At 43.1% G+C, this 19,801-nt stretch overlaps 1 protein-coding gene across 5 annotated transcripts in view; it reads right to left on the bottom strand.

Moving 5' to 3' along the window:
* Nucleotides 1-19,801, bottom strand: part of tiam2a (TIAM Rac1 associated GEF 2a) — a 71,694-nt gene that overhangs the window by 9,236 nt on the left and 42,657 nt on the right. For all 5 annotated transcript variants that reach the window (XM_029280408.2, XM_065966256.1, XM_065966254.1 and 2 more), the window contains 8 exons: nt 19,701-19,801; nt 19,530-19,608; nt 19,306-19,395; nt 19,017-19,217; nt 15,797-15,891; nt 2,858-3,067; nt 1,104-1,172; nt 4-129 (listed from right to left, as the gene is read on the bottom strand). The exon at nt 19,701-19,801 is cut by the window's right edge and continues 4 nt beyond it. In XM_029280408.2, coding sequence (XP_029136241.2) covers nt 4-129; nt 1,104-1,172; nt 2,858-3,067; nt 15,797-15,891; nt 19,017-19,217; nt 19,306-19,395; nt 19,530-19,608; nt 19,701-19,801 — 971 coding nt within the window. The remainder of the gene's footprint in view (nt 1-3; nt 130-1,103; nt 1,173-2,857; nt 3,068-15,796; nt 15,892-19,016; nt 19,218-19,305; nt 19,396-19,529; nt 19,609-19,700) is intronic.

Raw genomic sequence — 19,801 nt, 5'->3', positions numbered from 1 at the left:
GACCTTGAACTGTGACGGGGTCTCCAAGGTGTTGAAATTGGGTGAGGAGGCAATCCTCTCCTCCAGGGTCTGTAGGAAGACTCTCTGGAAGTCCAACATCTCTGGCAGGCTGCCAAACAGACTCTCCATCTGAGGAGGAGAACAGGAGTAGTAGGTCAATGCATCAATGGGGAGCAGAAAGAGAAGGTAGCGTGGAATTATGGGAAGGCGATGGACAGGGATGTACGAGTGTAATATTGTGGTGATTGCTGTAAATGGAGGAAGAGGAGAGTGAAATAATATGAGGCAACAAGAAAGACAAAACACAAGGTAGCTCATCAGTGTGTACGCTCTGATGGCTCCATCTCAGACAAAGGCACGTGGGGACAAGCTACAGTGCTACAAATACAGCACACACCAATACAAAACCTGTAGTGCCTGATGCTCTCTCCTACACATAAACCCAGAGTAATGCTTCCCTTCATTACAAGTAATTTGAGGACTTACATGCCCTTGTCCATTTTGTGTCTGAACACGTCCCCGCTGTCCCTTAATAGCCTTTTAATTTGCCCCAGTGCTCAGTGGCCTATCGACTAGTGCATCGTTCTGTGTTTGAGGTCATGCCTGGCTCAGAGCTGCACACAGCGCTGGGCACCGCAAAGCAGGTGATCAGCAAGCCACTGCTACCACTATATGTTGTCACAGAAATGCCCGATCACGGCTAATGGAAGTGCTTTTCAAACAAAGATAAACTCTGTTGTGTGCAAGGTGCAAAGTTATTCAACAACTACTCTGTACTGTGTGAATGTTAAGTGAATGCTAAGAGGGTGGGTTTACTCTTAAGCCAGCTTCTATCTGTGTTTCCCAGTGGGATTGTAGAAGGTCAGTGTAGGGGAATGCTAATTTGTCCTCTAGCTAGTCACTGCTGTAATGAGGGAGATATGGCCGAGCAGAGTTCATCGACGTCACCTCTGGGTAATAAACACTCAATGAATTTCACGTTTCAGACAGCCTCCACACCTCCCAGGACACGCCTCTGAATACTACACCTCTCACTCGCTTTAGCGTACACACTTATAAACACCACATTACTTTTCACACATTTGCGTTCACATGCTGCTTACCTCGTCCAGTGTGAGGAAGGTTTCATTCTGCAGGGGTTTCAGGTAGATCTCGAACAAACAGGACAAGTCCTGCAAACATAGAGTCCAGAATAAAGTCAGTGAGAAGGAATCAAAGAGCAAAAATAAACATTTTCTATTAACCTGTCTGGTTTTTTTTACAAGTGCATTCATCAGCACATCACTGCTTATTTCTCCTATTTCCCTCCCTTAGTCCCTCCCCTCATTCCATCTTCTTCTCCATCTTCTCCCCTCCCACCCCCCTTCTTAATGTGGCTGTAGCTTGTCTTGGTATCAGTGGGGATATTCTCATTAGGTTGATTTATGTGCTTCCTCCTCTTCCCCATCCCCTCTCCAAGCTGCCTCAGCCGTTAGTGGTGCATGGACACGGTAGAGCAGGTCTGCATCACGGCATTGTGGGAAGACAATCTCCTTCCTCAATTACAAATTTACGACAGTATGAAGCAGAGGGGTGCACGGGTGAGGGGACTTAATGAAAAATGAGGAGAAGAAGAACAGAGGGATAAAATGCCAGCAGAGACAAGAGTATAAGAGTAAAGACAATCATGGATGCGTCTCCCTAATGTGCGTCAGGGAGGAAAAGGTCATATTGGAAAACATGAGGAAGTCAAAATGATTGGGGCGAGAGGAAGATAAATAATGCTAGACAGGAGGAGGAGGGAAGGAGGAGATCCGACTGACAGATTCTCATCAATTTATTTTCTTACATTCTTATGTTCTATATATCACCTCGGTTAAATATGTAATGTCGTAGGGGCGCTTGGGGGCGCAGTGGTTAGTGTGCGCACCCCATGTATGGACGCTATAGTCCTCCAAGCAGGCGGCCCAGGTTCGAGTCCAACCTGTGGCTCCTTTCCTGCATGTCACTCCCCACTCTCTCTCCCTGATTTCCAGCTCTATCCACTGTCCTGTCTCTGCATTAAAGGCACAAAAAGCCCAAAAATAAATCTTAAAAAAAAAATGCCTGCATGCTAGCTGGAACCAGCAGCCTGTTGACTAATAAAACAGACTGACAACAAGGCGAAACAGCCAGCCTTGCCATGTCAGATCCATCTGAGAATTACTGATTTTGCATTTTTTATCATTTTGCTTTGATCATTTGTTATTTGTACAGAAACAGAAGTGTAAAAACAACAATAAGTTATGTGCTAGATAAACATTTTGTACATTGGGGACATTAACTTCCCGTGTCTCAATGGCTCCCTGTCAAAACAAAGTCATTCTAAAAACAACGTTCCATTATTCTAATACTTTACTTTTTGAATAGATTAAACAAGAAGTAGGCAGTTTAATAGCAACATGAGATTGTGTTACCTCAGACAAAGCAGACAGGCTTGGCTAAGCTGTAATCTATCAGGCTGAGCCTCCCACTACATATTTACCATAAAGACATTAGAGGGGTATGAGTTTTCTTCTCAAACAAGATACACCAAAAAATCCTAGATATATATAAACATCTTAAATTGGTAGTTGATCGAGGTTGCTGTCAGTAATAGTGCTTATTACTTTAGATGATAATGTGGAGAAGTCAGCAAGAGTCAGTTTCAAAAGATTTAAGTGTTTTTTTGTCTTGTTAAATTAAAAAAAAAAAAGAAAAAGAAAAATGATATAAATTTAGAACCATGAGTAAAAAAAATGGGAAATTGAATCTCGGGGAAAAATGAGGACAATTTAAATTAAATATTCATTTAAGCATTTTAAGAAACTCTCCTATGATAGAAGCTTCGTGGTCTCACCTTCACATACGACTTCTCTGTGTCCACCAGCTCCTGGATGACCTTGCGTAACCTCTCAGTGGCACTCAAATGCTTTGGGCAAGGTCTGAGCAGGGTGGCCTCTCCTGTTGCACCACTTCCCTGTCTCCCTGGAGGATCCTTGGAGTCATCCATCAAACCCGCGGGTCCTTCCTGGAACGACTGGTAGAGAGTGCACACTGTATCCACGCTCTGTAGGGGGCGACAGAGAGAGAAAAAGATTATTTAAGTGGGTATTACCAAGCTTTATTACAGCCAGTACATAACGGGATCCTCCCAGATACCTCTTCTCAAATCAAAATTCTCTTTGACCTCCTTTATTTAACATCCACCACTAATGATTTCAGCCCCATTGCTGTAGGAAATAATGATGTATATAATTCTATGCTGTACATGGACACTGATTCCACTGGGTTTAGGTAATAGTGTTATGAAGACTTAGTTATGCGCTCTGTGCTAATTGGCTTTGCATCAAAGACTTTACGCTGCATCTGGAAGACTAACTGGATATCCCAGCAGATAACATTACATCACATTACATTCTTCTTCTTAATCCATTATGGACTGTTATGCAGCATTGTGTCACATCAATTGTAGAAAATTTGACATGTCAGAAGATCCCAAGTGCTCCACTATAACATTGTATTAGTAGCATTGGGAGAAGGGTAAAAAGCATCTCATTAACTCAACGTATGCTCACTCTGTTGATTTGAAAAGTTGAATTTTTCCCCCTTCCTCCTTTGTACTTCCTTTATAGTTATAAAAACACAAAGAACTTAGTGTCACAACATTTACAGGTGTTCAACGGAAACACATCAGCCGCTTAACTTTCCATAGGACTCTATAGCCTGAGGTAGGAAGTTTAACATCAGTAGTATGCAGCACACTGCAAAGTCTAGCCTGTGGCGGGTAAGATTTTGTAATCTGTGAGCAACTCGGGAAGAAGATGAACAATTACCAGCCTCTGTCTTCTATTCCCTGAGAGAGACAAAACCTCCTCCTCCTTCTCTCACTGTGTATGCCGAAGTGAAGTACCGGTATGTGCTTTTCAGGCACTAAGGTATGTGCATGGACTCTTAATCAAAATCTTACATGACAAGATATCCAACAAGCACAACACTTTGTCAACTGCACCAATCTCCACTTGTGTGAAAGTGCTCGGGAAATCAATTATGATGTGATGTCAGCCTCCCTCATTCCAAGTAAATGGCACGGCGTAGCATTATAATCTAAGGTCAGTCACTAGAATCAGCAGAGGCTGATAAGCGAGATGTAATAGCAGGTTCCAGCCCGCTTCACAGCAACACAGCACAGTGGGAAGGCTACCACCCCTGGCAAAACAGCTGCTCAGCACTCTTTCTCTCTGTGTGTATGTGTGTGTGTGTGTGTGTGTGTATGTATGTGTCTTTGTGTGTCGCATGAGCAAGCATTCTAGTGCAGCTCATGACTAAAATCTAAACAGCAACACACATGGATCGATAAACACTACATTCTGACACTGCAGGCATTAATACCCACACATATACACTTTCCAAGCAGTGTGTGTGAGAGCTTGTCTGAGTCATTCTGCTCTAGAACCGTGAGCTACCAATAACCCCGCCTGCCGTCCACATCCAGGGAGGCCGCAGACAATCAAGACTTCCATTAATAGGCCTGCGACTCATCAGCTAGCTCATTATAGCACGGTCACTCCAGAGACGGCCCTTCAATGCTGCAATATAGACTGTCTGAGAATGACAGGCTGGATGAGGGAAGGAGAGAGAGAGAGAGAGGGAGATAGAAAAGGGAATCTTCCTCTCCGTGTCCTCTATGTATGTCTGGGCTAAGCTTCTTTCAAGTGATCCACCGCCCACAGCGGCGCTCCACTTTGCAGCTCTTTGAATGTGGGATGATAATTATAAAGGGACTTAATGTCTCCCTCTGCGCTGGTGGAGGGACCAACGTTGGAGAGCGCGAAACACACACACACTGCATATGGACATACCTGCTCATATAAAAAAAAAAAAAAAACACGCTGTCAGGGTCGACGCTGGGCTTTGTATTCCATTAATAATCAAAACAAGTCTACAGCAAAGCTACAGTAGCAGCTATTTTAGGCTGTATTCAGGCACAGCAGTGTTCTGAGCTTAAAGTCAACATTCATATTACTACACACTCAGACACTGTAACAACAGCAACATGCTGTGCTGGTTAAATGTTAACTATGTCATTAAGTTTAGCTCACTGTGTTTGCTAACAATTGGAAATTAACACTAACCACAGCTTTTTCTCCAAATGAATACGACTCTAAACGAACTTTCATTGCCAAATTCATTTCCCAGATCCATTTCAATGCTCAGATCAGGGTTGAAGAATGTTATACTACAATAGTGCCCTGATTAGAGCAAATTTAATAGTTCAAATGGAAGAAGAAAAAAAAAACAGTTCAGCAAACATTCATTCAGAGGACGATGATGTCAACATCCATGGAGCACGTGAACACTTTTTGAGAGTAACTAATTCACAAGGAGTCCTAGAGACTATCGCCTATGTATCTACACCAACTCACACAAATTTCCCAAAAAATTACAAAGTAGCTTCTGACGCAATTCATGCTGCCAAAAAACTCAGCGTCAGTCAGCCTTAATTCACAGAAACACACTGGGGAAACTCCATATTGCGGACAGGCAGGCAGGCAGACAGGGGGGAGTCTGCCTGAAGGAAACCTAGAGGTTAAAGGATATCAGAGTGACATATTCATCAAATAGCCCACTGGTAGCTCCAGACAGGGGGAGTATCCTTGTGGAGACTGATAACAGTCATATCTGCCATTTATTTCAGCTACAGGCGTCCAGAGGAAAGGGTCAGGCCTGCCAGGGTCGTTAGAAATGTGTGTGAATTTCTGTGTTTGTGTGTGCGCATTGAACCACACCACTACTCAAGCACTGGGTTAATTCTCATCACACTCATGCACTGACAGGATAAAGGCTCATGTTCATCCCACGAAAAATAACAAGGAGAAGATAAAGAGTTATCTGGGTAAACAGAAATGCTTGATTGTATGCTGGGCAACATGCACACATGGAAAGCCACTCTCACCCCTAGGAGAGATTTTAACTACTGTGAGTAAGATTTCATCAAGACTAAATGGCAGACACCTGCATTGGAGCGTGACAAGAGATGCTCACAGGGAGAGAAGAAAATGAAGCGGAGTAGGAGGGGACCCACACACCATCATGACTAAGGAATTGAGATTGCCCCACTACAACCCCAGCAAAACAAGCCGACAGCTAGCCCAAATAACCAATTAAGAGCCGAGGAGAGGAGCCAGCAGAGGCGGGAGAAAAACCAGAGAGCGCCAGGGAACTGAGTGGATTTGACAGCGCCGCTGTGAATTCCTATTCTGTTCCTCGCTGACAGCTGACAGCTCTGGATCATGTTTCTACCTCTCCTAGCCATGAATGTCCTTTAGTCAATTTAGAAAGAGGTCCGTGTCGACCTAAAGGTAAAAAGAAAAATGAAATCAAGCGAGAGGCTGTTGAGACATTTTGTCACTGTCTACTTGGTTCACCACTGACAACGTACAGAAGTGTTTTATTTCATTGGAAGCCAACAGCCATTCACACATGTGCTAGACATGATTTCCGCTTGCAGGTGGTTTCTGCGCAGAATGTGTTAAACCTTCAACGTAAAGTTGTTAAAAATATTGACACATTTGCATTTCAAACTGGCAAAAAAAAAGAATCATGACACCAAGCCAATCCTATGTGAGAACTTAAACCATCTCTCACATCGTCAATATTAATCTAAAGAGCCTCTTTAGACCCCCTCTCTTCCAGAAGCAGTGATACTCAAATTCACAGAAGAGTGCTGATGACTTTCTATCATCTCTCCTGATGAGGCCCATTCAAAAACTGCACTAAATATTACAGCATACACATCTATAAATACCAGCTTGCTCTCCATATCCAGTGCTCACCATGAACAGCAGTCTGTAAAGCAGCCTCCACGCTGCTGTTGCCTGCCGCTGTGTCCTTCGGGCCAGTGAGCAGCCTTTCCTACGCAGCCGGCCTCCCCTCGATGTTGGCATGATGGCTCCAGAAATGGAGTGCGGTTACACGACTTGATTCAACCGGAGAAAATAGTAGCGAGAGCTTGATAGCTAGCTTTCACCGTCTTGGAGATCTCTCGAGTCTCGTCCCATCCACTTGTAATTTACATCTACAGGTCGGTCATCCCCTCATTGGGTTACTCACCGACTTCTTCCTGCTTTCTCATTAGTGTCCACTGCTGCCCGTCTCTCTGCAAGGCCTCGAGTCAGGAGTCTCAGTCTTGAGTACACCTATGTCTCTGAGACGGAGTGAACTTTGATTTGGATTGAGTCATTGATCGTGCACACTGCCATTCTGTGAGAGTAGGCAGAGAAAAAAGTGCTTGCTGCAGGCTTGTTTTGCATATCAATCAGGTGGACAGTCTGGCCACTCAGTTTGTGCAAACATAGGGGATTCTTCACCCAGTAACTGTGTCCTCTCTCACTGTTTGTCTCTTTCCATTAGCGCTGGTTTTCCAACACCTCTATGTTACATCCTACAATTCCTTTTACTTCCTTCTCCCTTTCATGTCTAAATGTACCCATTTCTTCCTCCTCTTCCTCGAGTTATTCCCCTCCTTTCTGGCTCCATGTGACCTCAGTGTAATTTCCAGAGGGCTGCGGACTGTATCAGTGTCCAGTCTCTCAATAGGCACAATGCAGACTGTTCTGGCTTGTTACCTCCACACACAGAGGAATGGCTGACTCAAAAATGGGAGGCTGTAATTCTGTGGGGATAACGGGGCAGGAATGTTAACTATGGCGTAACATGTATCGTACACTGCCAAAGGAATTTTCATGCAAAATGAATAAACAGATGATCGCTCTGCCCATTGAAAACTTCACTTGTTTTTTTCAATTCAGGAGCCCTTCCTTCTCTGGGAAGGCAATTAAGACATAATGAATTGGCAGGCAAAAGCTCAGCTATTTCAGCTATTTTCTTGTCAGAATCCTATAAGATAAAAATTAAGTGTCATGGTGTTCGCCAAGGTCCCTTTGAGTGTTCCTTTATCTCCCCACCTAATTTAACGGAGATGACAGGCGAAACAAGGGGGGGGAGGGGGGGGGGAGAGATTGGGAGAAACATGCAACCACTGTCCCCAGCTGGACATGAGCCAAGGCTGTTGCAGTTCATGGTCCTGGGCCATCATCCCCAAGTCAGCAGGGCATACTCCCAGCCAGGATATTGATGTTTGAAGGTGTTGAGCCAACTTCGTTTATAACAGCTCTCAACCGCCATACCCAGCTGGAGGAGGAGCATTGCATGCTACAACATTTCTGATCTCAACAGGAGAATTCATACCAGTTGACAATGGAGCTCACTATCTGTCAAACTGTTTCTAATCAAAAGGCGGTCGTAAACTTCAATTTGCACAGGACAGTTAATGGAGGTTAATATGTGAAGTCCCACCAAAGAAACATTCCAACATGTCCAAACAATTGACAGTTCACTATGTGAAGTGGACGTGATGCGGGGTTCCAGATGATGTTTGACTACACAGTCAGCATTTAGTTTGAAGCAAACTGAGGCCTCCATGTTTGCTGTAGTCAGCCATGAAGGAGTCCACTTTTGGAAAAAAAAAAACTTAACATTATTGTCTCATTTGTTTCATTTTGCAGTCATGTTTGTTTCCAAGTGTTGGATTGTAAACACTCACACAAACAAACAGCTCAGCTCTGTCCAACTGGAAGGTTGCAAGATCAACACTACACGGTGTCTCCATCTCCCTTACACGCTTGAATGGAGTCATTATGAACAGAGCTCAGTGTGCTCGGCAGATGAAACACTGCTCAAATCAAAGGCGAAACCTTGTGACTTGCCAGCTAAGAGGCCGCATCTTAGCCAAATAAACAAACAAATGTGTAGAGAGAGAGAGGATCAAGAACAGAGGATGAAATACAGGCATGTCCCTGGGGCTGGCTTTACCCATCCCTCACTGGAAACTGCCCTGTCATGGCACGAAGAGAGAGCGATACAGGAAGAAAAGAGCGAGAGAGAGAGAGGAGGCACAGTGGCCGGTAGGCAGGGCAGTGATTCATTTGCCATGTTAGTGGGCCATAGTGCCATGATGCCATCTTCTTTTTAAAGCTCAATAAAAGAAGACTCATGCTCATAAATCAAATAAATAGAGGGGTGGAGAGAGGGAGGGCTGGAACTGTTCGCGCTCCACTCAAGTCCATTTACGCCTTTTATTATTCAGCCTAAACAAATATTATTCCTCCAAGTCTCGGAGGACTTTGGGATAAGAGTGTGTTTTAATAATGAAGCCAGCTTCAGATTAAAGCACCCATTCTACAGAGTCCCCAGGCTATTCAAATCCACTCCACTCCATGACTGCAAGTACAAAGGCAAAGTAATGCAACCACTATATGCTATTCTCACTCCACCAAGATGCCTTCTACTGAATAAGATGTTGAATGGAAATGCTTACACCATACAGCCAGTACTGCTACGTGAGAAGCTGGAGCTGATGCAGGTAGACACCACCACAACATCATGGATCATGGATTACCTGACTGACAGACCACAGTTTGTGAGGCTGGGGAGGTCTGTGTCTGAGCGGGCGGTCAGTGGCATAGGAGCGCCGCAGGGGACTGTGCTGTCCCCTTTCCTCTTCACACTATACACCTCAGATATAAGTATACTTCCAGTATAACTCTGAGGCTTGTCACTTACAGAAGTTCTCAGACGATACTGCGGTTGTAGGGTGTATCAGTGGTGGAGAGGAGACAGAATACAGGATGCTGGTGGATAACTTTGTTGCATGGAGTGGGAAGAACCACCTGGTGTTAAATGTAACAAAGACCAAGGAAATGGTGGTGGACTTTAGGAGGGACAGGCCTGAGCTAAGCACCATCTCTACCCTTGGGGATGAGGTGCAGGTGGTGGAGTGCTATAAATAGTTGGGGGTGCACATGAACAATAAACTGGACTGGAAGCACCACACAGAGGCTGTCTACAAGAAGGGTCAGAGCAGACTCTACTTCTTGAGGAAGCTTAGGTCTTTTAATGTGTGTAGCAAAATGTTATCCATGTTTTATCAGACTGTTGCGGCAAGTGCCATTTTCTTTGCAGCCGTCTGTTGGGGCAGCAGCATCAGGGCTTGTGACTCGAAAAAGCTTAACAAGCTGATTAGGAGGGCTGGCTCTGTGCTGGGGACTGCTGTGGAGCCCCTGGAGGTGGTGATGGGGAGAAGGATGATACAGAAACTGTTGAACATTATGGACAATAACATGCATCCCATGCAAGAAAAGAGTGTTTTTTAGTGGGAGGCTACAGCAGCTAAGCTGCAAAAAGGAGAGATTTAAAAATACTTTTTTACCTGCTGCAATTGCACTTTATAACGACTCCCCTTTAAGTAAGGACAGAAGACATTTAAACTTTTAAACTTAAGCCTGAGTTGCATATATCATATATCAAACTGTATTGTGGGCTCATGTTTTTTGTATGGGTGGGATGTGTATGTATATATGTGTGTTGTGTTGTGTGTTTGTATGTATGCTGGCTGCTGGAACACCTACATTTTCCTGCTGGGATGAATAAAGTATATCTTATCTTATCTTAAAGCCAATGTTAAACTTACCTTTGAGGCAAACAAGTCTGTTGAATAACTCAAGGCATACGGTAAAAGAGTCTGCTGACTTCTTTAACCTTCCTGACCTGAAAATGTTCAATCTCTTTGATTCAAAAGCAAACACAGCACTTTGAACTATGCACACGATACAACTGTCCAACATGACATCAGACTAACAGATAAAGGAGCCATTAGGCACACAAGGTGACCGTTTGAGGGAGAATACATGCCCATAAAGACGCAGACTGCTAACCCGAGCAATACAATTAATTGCAATCGAGCCCTCTCAAATACTGCTGAGACAACCTTTTATAGATAGCAATAAAGGCAGAGGAGACAAAAGCACGACCTTTTGACCTTCTCCCCCCTGCCCACAGTATAAATCTTACAAGTCAACAGTTACATTGAAAGATCATCAGGATGAGGTGAATATAGAAAGCTTTCTAGAAAACACAGGTGGAAAACATGATAAGAAGGCTCCAGCCATGCTGGCAGTCCTATAAAAGAAGCGCTGTCTGAAAGATTTAGTCAGCAAGCACAACAAAAACAAAAAACTAAATTAAGACCTGATCATGGCCCTAAATACAAATCCAGGAGCTCCTCAAAAGACAACATGGCCCTACTCTGAAATATCTGTATCTCATATTGTATATCTGTTCATCTCATAATGATTGAGATATTTTAGTCACAAACAAATCTGTGGACCACTCTACTATCCCTAGAGCCATCCTTCAAGCATGAATAAAAATGTAGCAAATCATTCATATATTCACTGCACATGACATTGTAAATGCATGCTGTGACTAATTAGCTCTTTAAAATGAAGACTTCAAATGCAAATATAATGCAAATCAGAGAAATCTGACTGAAAAAAAATAGTCCTGACTCTCATTTGTGGAGATAATTTTTTTTTATCAAACACACACACACAGAAGGTTGTGGGAGTTGTGAAAGTTTGCAGCTCCACGTGTGAACAGTCATAGTATCAGCTACGACCGGTTATAACTCTTCACAAGGAAGGAGCATTATAGAAACCCATAGTTACCGGCTGTTTGTCTTCTTTAATGTCTCTGTGGCAGGAAAGGCAGGCAGCCATGTCCTGACCCAAGCAGGAAAACTTGTCTTTAAGTCGCCGTCCCGAGCTGACCAGCACGGAGCACAGGAACAGATCCTTCTCCTCAGCCTCACAGCCAGACGGCCAGCACCAGCACATGGTCAGGAGGGAGCACAGGACCTGGACAGGTGACTGGTCCCGCATAAACAGCTCTGCTAAGGTGGTGAGGAAGAGGCAAGACCGAGGAGCGTCCTCTTCCCCCACTGTTGGGGCTAGAATTGGTATGGCTACAGCCATGGCTGCCTCAGGCACCCCTGCTGTGGTCATTCTAGCCAGATCTGGGTCATGTTGGATCCAGATTCCTGCCGGTCCCTCCGTAGTTAGTTCCTTTTCAAGTTTTTGATCTCCAGCCCTGTTTTCCCCAACTTGTTTACAGTAGTGTGAAATGACAAGAGCAGGCTAGCGTTAACAGAGCTGACAGCAATAAGCTCAGATTATTAGCCTGCTCACGGCCAGATGGCGGATGATGAGCTTAGTCATAGCACAAACACACACCTCCCTAAATTACCCCCCAAAACTCCCACTCCCCAGACACACACACACACGCAAAGCAGTCGGGTGAGTGGGTTCTTTTGAAAGTTTGGGATGGAGATGGTTGTAGCTCAAAGGAAGAAGGGATCATGTTTGAAGACGATGATAGAAGCTAATATCTGTAGGCATCTTCCATATCTTTTTGAAGTCTAGGGCCCCGTGATTAGAAATGAGAATGGAAACTGAATAATTCAGTTTTCTGTTATTCACATGGTTTTAAAAAAGTGTTGAAACACCTCTCAAACTCCTCCAGCCCACTGATACAAGAGAAAAAGGAAGATTTAGGTTAGGGGAAAGAGGAAGCGGTAAGAGAAGCAGAACAAATGTTACAGCCTACTAATGTAAGCCATATGGCTTCTTTTAATTCAGGGGAGAAGCCTAATAACATTGCTACTTAAAATCAAGTAATTCAAGCCAAATCTCTCTGTTCTGACAGCCAGACAGAGGATGGCTCCAGTCATTGCTCTCCTCATAAGTCCACTTAAATGCTCTTAGTGAAATGTCTAGTCTGGACAAAAGGAAAGAGGCTTAATGGGTCTGTACGATGTTTAACCTTTGGTTTAATGCAGTGCAGGACTGACTATTTTACAGAGTCAAATTCACGACTGCTATTTATAGAATAAAAGCATTTTGCAGTTTTTACAAGGTACTGTAGTGTATTAAGTGTGTCCACTAGAACGCCATGACCCTATCATATGAAATACATCTTTTTATTAAGCTCCAAACTTTACAGAAATACATGAAACATTGGCTAAAGCTCATCTGAAGATTATGTTCTCAGAGAAGAAAATATTTAGTCATGGAACTTAAAATGAAAAGTAAACAAATCAGAGCCTTAAGTAATTTATTTAAATGTCTAAAGTTGCCCAACTAACAACAAAAAAACACATTCAGCAAACAACTACGGAAGACTCCCAAAAAACCCCAGAGGACTTCTGAATTGAATTAGCTGTTTGACTGTCAGGGAGGAGCATCAATAATTGAATTTCCCTTCAACAGCTTGATCAATATATTGGCTGGTTGATCTAGCCTCAATATGAACTATTTCTTACAACACACTTCACAGTAGTGCTGCAACTAATCAAACCTTATTAGTGATAAACGTCACTGGTGTCTTGATTATTCAAACCATCACTATAGTAACATACTCAAACAGTCATACACCCAAAGGTATTGGTGTTATTGGACATGGATGCATGTGCTTGAGTTCCCCTCCAGTGGACTGGTTCCATGTTGTGGCACCAGATCATGCCAGATTACTTCCCACGTCCTTCCATCTGTCTATAACACTTGGACACTACGATTGTGTGTGTTCACATGTATGCGTGAGAATGTGTCGATGACCTGCCTGCCAACAAATCCCCATCATTCCTGTCCTCAGTGGCTGATCTAGTAGAGATGAAGTGAGGCACAAGCAAACTGGAAGCTGCAATTCCTGATCTGGTTATATACGTTCTTATGACAGAATCACTTTGCTAAAGCAATGCATGTCAAATCAATTGGATTTCACTCGTGGGACTGATCCAGAACCAACTCTACAAATGATTGGCTTAGCTTATAATTGTACTGCAACATTGTGTTAAACCAATTTCTACTGTGCTCTAAAGTATCATTAGGTATCTCACAGGCACCAGAAACACAATCTGCATTTGAATAGTAAATAATACTGTTTACTGTGCCGAGCAAGCACCTAGACTCACGCACACACAAACACACACAAACACACACACAGATCTCTCCAGTGTAATAAGCGTAGATTGGAAAGCAACGGACCAATTAATCAAAGGTATTCAGTCTAGTGAGGCGGCCGATTACAGGGTGTGACAAGAAGCTTGAAATTAGTGCCTCCCTTCGATCCATCTCTATTGACTATCGTCTCGTCTGGTGCACGCATGTGTGCACCTTAATGCTGATACATTGCTGATTTTCTTCCCGGTGACTCGATATTTCTGCCTTCCCACCCCAGAGAACAAACTGATGGCCCTGCAGTGATTAAATTCTGCTCTACGTGACATCAAAAATCTGATTTACCAGCTCCAATATCTCCCCGTGTGTGTGTGTTTTTTTTTTTTTTTTTTTTTTTTTAAATCACTTTCACAGTCGCTGATTCTCCCTGATGGAGGCGGAGTGCTTTTTCCCCTTTTGTGCCTTAAAAATGTACACATACGCAGTGACATAAGCACATACATTCATAAACCTGCCCTTACTCTCCTGCCTTACACACACACACACACACACACACACACACACACACACACCTTTCTTCCATTCAACCCTCTGGAAGAGACAATCGGTGGGGAGCTGAGCATCAGCAGCAGTGGTGCAGTGCAGATCCCAGCGCAGTGGGACTGACTCACATCACCGGGCAAACAAAAGAGGGATGAATAGAGCCAGAAAAGAGAGCGTAGAAGAGGGCAAGTTGTCCTCTCTAATCCACCTCCTGGCTGACCGGGGGTCAAACACTGCACAGCATCTTCTGACACAGGCAATTAGAATAAAGCCATAGCAGCCATGGCAATTAGTGATGCTTTCTGGATATTTGGCCTGGATTTAGTATCAATGAATCATTAATGAAACTAGCTAAACATGACTGCCTATTCCCCTTTTTCATTTAGCCCATGTTATATAATGAGCTGGTTGGTGCCAAACATGCACTCACTTTGCTGACAACCACTGCAGACTCCAAACCAAAAGGACAAAATATTAGCTGAGCGATGCAAGCGAAGGTGAAAATGCGTGGACGCACACGCATTCGCTCTCAGGCATCCAGCCATGTCCACATCATTAACACATGGCTTTTTCGTGATGACCACACACACAATCATTACTGCTCCTAATAAACACGAGCGTACACACTCTCCCCTTATTACATTACCACAGCGCTGAGGCGTAACTCCCAAAGGGATCTGCTCACGCTCAGTTTAATGACTTCAATAAAAGTTGGTTTATATATCAAAAAAAAAAAAAAAACGGATATGCAACAACAGAAAGGACAGAAATAGGCATGCAATCTGCCATAAATCCTCAGGGACGAACATTTGGCGTATTTATAGAGGAGGCTTTTATTTTACAATTGATTCGAGAGGAAATTAAGGGTTTTAATAATCGCAGGGTACTATTTGTGTTTTTGGACCAGAGGCAGGGCAAACAAGCACCAAGATTGTCACAAGTATAAAGATGTCTCCCGGACTTAAATACTTTCACAACCAAAGATTTTGAAAAATATCTTGTTCATTTCTGTGTAAGACTGAAGTTAAGGGTGACAGCATGTTGTCAGGCGTGTGTGTGTGTAGGGTGCACCCACATCTCTCAGTCTGTATGACAGTAATAAGCCCTGTTTATACCCGTGGCTATGATGAAGTATCCTAATTATGGTAATGCAAAGGATTGGTGCCAGTCTGGTTTGTGACGGCCCCACAGCTGCCACTGTGAGTGGGCACAAAGTCACACACACTCAACATGTGCACACTTTTTAGCCAAACAAACAAACCGGGTAGAAGAGAAATAGCTCCTGTAGGTGGATGAACACTGTAAGGAACAATAGATATTCTTTCTTTAGAACACTTAATACCCACACCCACACCCCCACACACACACACACACACACACACACACACTGAAGGCCTTCTTACCTTGCTGTGCTGAACAGGCCTGTGTGAGCAGTGCGAGTGAACATTCTCCAGTCCTACACACAGGGACGCATCATTTTCTGCTGCAGTGCACACATCTGGAAAGAGAGAGAGGGGACAGTGGGAACATCAGGTTTTAGTGTCACTATGTGGGTGTGCTTACGTTTGTGTGTGGTGTGTGATAGTGTTTTAAACCCATACCAGCCATCACTGTATCTCTACTGTAGTGTTTCTTTTTTAGCTGATGTACATTCTTCAACTGACCACACAACACAAACAATGCTGACCAGAGTCTAAAAGCATCATGGGCGCCTGCCAGTCGCTCAGCACTTAAAACATCTCTCCGGTCTAAAAATGGCCAGTGCATTCAGTCATGCGGAAAAAAAAACACAAGCCAATGCTAATTAAAGACCCGGTTATGTTTTTTGGATTTGATTTTCATACACAGTTGTACAAAGATTACAGCTGATTCTACTTAATTTGTATTTTTTCATGTCAATTGTCCTGACAGTCTGAGATCATTCCAGTGTTTTTGAATATATTTTCTAAATTTTAACTACTTTTTTCTTAAATTCAAGGCCGCACATGAAAAAATTATTTATGATTGTAGGGAGGCACTCCACTGTTACAGCAGGAAATAAAAGAAGCCTTCGGAATCTCCTGTAGAGCTGAACTTCTCCCTCTGATCATCATTGTCAACCAGATGTCAGAATTCTGGAGCAGGGTAACATTTATCTCGTCATTTGGATTTGATTCTCTTGTCTGATACGTTTACATCAAGCTGAATGTATCAGCTGACAGACATCTTCCTTCTAGGAACACTGTCATGAAAGTCAGTGAGTGAAAATCCCCCCTCTGTCGGCATTTACCTCCCTGCCTCCTTATCAGCCTGCCTGGGATCATATGCCCTCTTGAGACCGAGAGGAAAACTGCAGGCTCTTTGATCACACCACTTACTGTAATGAGGCCTTCAAGTCATTAATTCCTTTGTGTTCAATTATGGCTGTAGTGGAGGAAACACTAATGAATTGCTATCATTAAAATGACACTCTACATTTTTCTCAAACTCAATGTTTTTTTCCTCACTTCTTTTTTGAAGCTTTTATTCATACTGAAAACCATGAATAGTCCATTAAAAAAAATAACAAAATGTTTTGAACTTTTCAGGTAGAATGTTGGAATTAAGATTCTGGCGATATGTTTATGTATTTCAGAGAAAACCTGAAGTTGTACAAAGACGCGTGTCGAGTGAACCTGCAACATGCTGCGATCAAGTCTGCAACTTTCTCATCTTTTTTTTCTAACTGAAATACTTTTTATTAGGGATGTAACGATTCACTCAACTCATTACACGATACTGGCTTCACGATACGATTCTCTCTCAATTTATTTTTTACAAATGACTGAAAAAGATTCCTTTAGGGGCTGCAAACCCGCTTGTCAGTGTGGTTTGGCATTTCAATGTTTTTTTTTTTTCATCAGAACAAGGGGAGGTGATTGGAGCTTCTCGTTGTGGTGTCGATTAAATGCTGCATCATGTTGGTTGTGATATTTGTGTAGTTTCCTGTCTTCTCGCAATATTTGCACACAGTTTTTGTCTTGTCCCTTATCTTCTCACCTCTTTCATTTTCAGTCTTGGGGAAGCCAAAATGCTTCCACACCTCGTGGTGTGTCCTCAATTTCAAAATCTTGCTCTGCAGCTGCTGGCGCTATAACGATATTATTGCGATTCATTTTTCAAACTACCGATGTGAATCTTGACTCCTTTGAATCGATGTATCACAATTTTACAATTCATTTTTACATCCCTACTTTTTATTCTCTAATATAATATGTATTCCACCTTCCACACACACACAAACACAAACTTTCATTAGATGACTATGCCTGAATATTTAGTTGCAATGTAGTTAAAGAAATATCAAAACATGACCATGATGTGTCTGATTTAGAATATCAGGTTTTCCCTGACAACACAAGATACATTTCCTGGACCATGGTTTTAAATTAAGGCTCCAGTCTGATCTAATCAGACACCATATAAAATTCTTAAACAGAGACAACCACTGTATCAAATTAAACTAGATTGCTCTGCAGATTAAAGATCTGTTGTATCATGTATATGCCGTGTGAATATCACACCCCCAGTTTTATGATCAGTATATGTTATCATACTATTAGCATTTCTTACTTACACATTCACTACACATTTTCTACTGATACCTGCATTGCCTGCTGTAATTGCTGCACATTTTTAATAATTATTATGCAATGTCTCTTGGTTTATTCATATTTCTACAGTTTTTTTTAAACTTTGTTGAATGAAAACAATCACAGAATCTAAATAAAATCTAATCTAATATTTGGCTTCTGCCCTTACCTTTAGAGTGAAGCCTGAACAAACAAATGCTTCTCTACCAGCTGGGTATCAGCTGTGTTTGTCCGGCCACACGGATGACCTCACAGTTCTGTTCTGACATCTCTTGTCTGCATTGAGATTAAACCGAGATGACAGGATACTATACAATCGCAGCGATAATGAGCCCTCTGCGGTCAAACGCCCCTCGCGGCCCCTTCTCTCCCTCTGAAAACATAGAGCTGTGAGAAATCTTCTGAGGCTTCTTCTTCTGACTTTTGACAGTGAAGGGAGACGATGAGTCTCTTTGGGGGAAGTAGAGATCTGAGCAAGATCTTAACTGGAAAGGAAGTGCGGTGCCTGTTAGTGGGTTAGGTGTCAAAACTGCCTACTTTCCCAGCAAACGCTGCACTGTATGTAACTGCCCATTCAGTAACTTTGACTTTTGTATAATAACTGCACGCTTAAAAAGAACAGACCTGGAAAGCTCTAATTATAAAACTCATCACACATCAAAAACATGCATTATGCACTCTTGGTCAACAGTGCATTGACTTGGGGCTGTTGCAGAACCAGGCTGTGCACAGTTGGGGTAGCAAAGCTTGGTAACAAAAAAAACAAAAAACTGTTGAACTGGTGCCTTCACATGGACTCTGAACTGAGAAAGTGCTACCTCAATGAGGTTGCCAAGCATTTCTCAGCATCTAAAGTGTTTCTCCCTCTTTGTGTTTCTCTTTGTCTCTCACCATCTGTCACGCACAAGGGATGCTAATTATCAACTTCACTTTGAATTTTATTATTAAATATAACTCTATAGCATCCAAACCTATGACTAGATCTATACAGAGTTTGCGAGCTTTAACGTACCAGAGGAGGACTTGGCTCTGTGGTGCTTGCTGTGAACCGGAGGGGCCCTGTGGTTGGAGGTCAAGGTCGGTGGAAGGGGTCCATCCCGCCTCAGGCTCAGGTGCAGGGTTTCTTCACCAAACAGTGTCTGGATCAGTGACAGGTCCAGGCCAGACACACACCGGTCGTTCAGCACCAGGATTTCATCGCCTGGGCGCAAACCTGGGAAAACACAAGCATGTTTCAAAATGGAAGTGGAAAAAAAGCCACACTATTATTTACCTGTATCATGATGGAGTTAGTAAAACACCTTCATTGAACGCCAGTCCATCATGAAGCACCTCACTGACAAAAATCCTGCTGTTTCTCTGGTTGTCTATGTGCCCTGTTACTGCAAAACCTGTCGGGAGGAGAAGACACAAAGTAAAAGACACAAAGTCAGTGAGATGTACAAGAAGGTTGTAAAGGATCATCTAGTAGTACACATACAATAAAATAAACTAGATCAAACCAATCCACGTTGGACACACTCACCAAAGTCTCCACTGTCGCTCTGCTTGCTCATGTGGAGCGTAAACACATTGACTGGGACAACCTCCAACTGATCGTTGACCTACAGGGTGATACCAAACAAATCAACAAGCATTAAATAAGCGGTAAATAATTACGCTGTCTGTGTACTTTCCGCTGATTTCACCTACTCACCAAATCACGGACGAGCTCTCCAGGAGACGCGTATCGGACCTCGGCCTCGTGTCCTGCCTGCCTGTGCAGCCGGAGGCAGTGCAGACTCGGGTCCAGCTGTT

The sequence above is a fragment of the Labrus bergylta genome, chromosome 18 (assembly GCF_963930695.1).
Source record: "Labrus bergylta chromosome 18, fLabBer1.1, whole genome shotgun sequence".
Lineage (NCBI taxonomy): Eukaryota > Metazoa > Chordata > Actinopteri > Labriformes > Labridae > Labrus > Labrus bergylta.
This window is presented reverse-complemented; position numbering and strand designations above follow the sequence as displayed.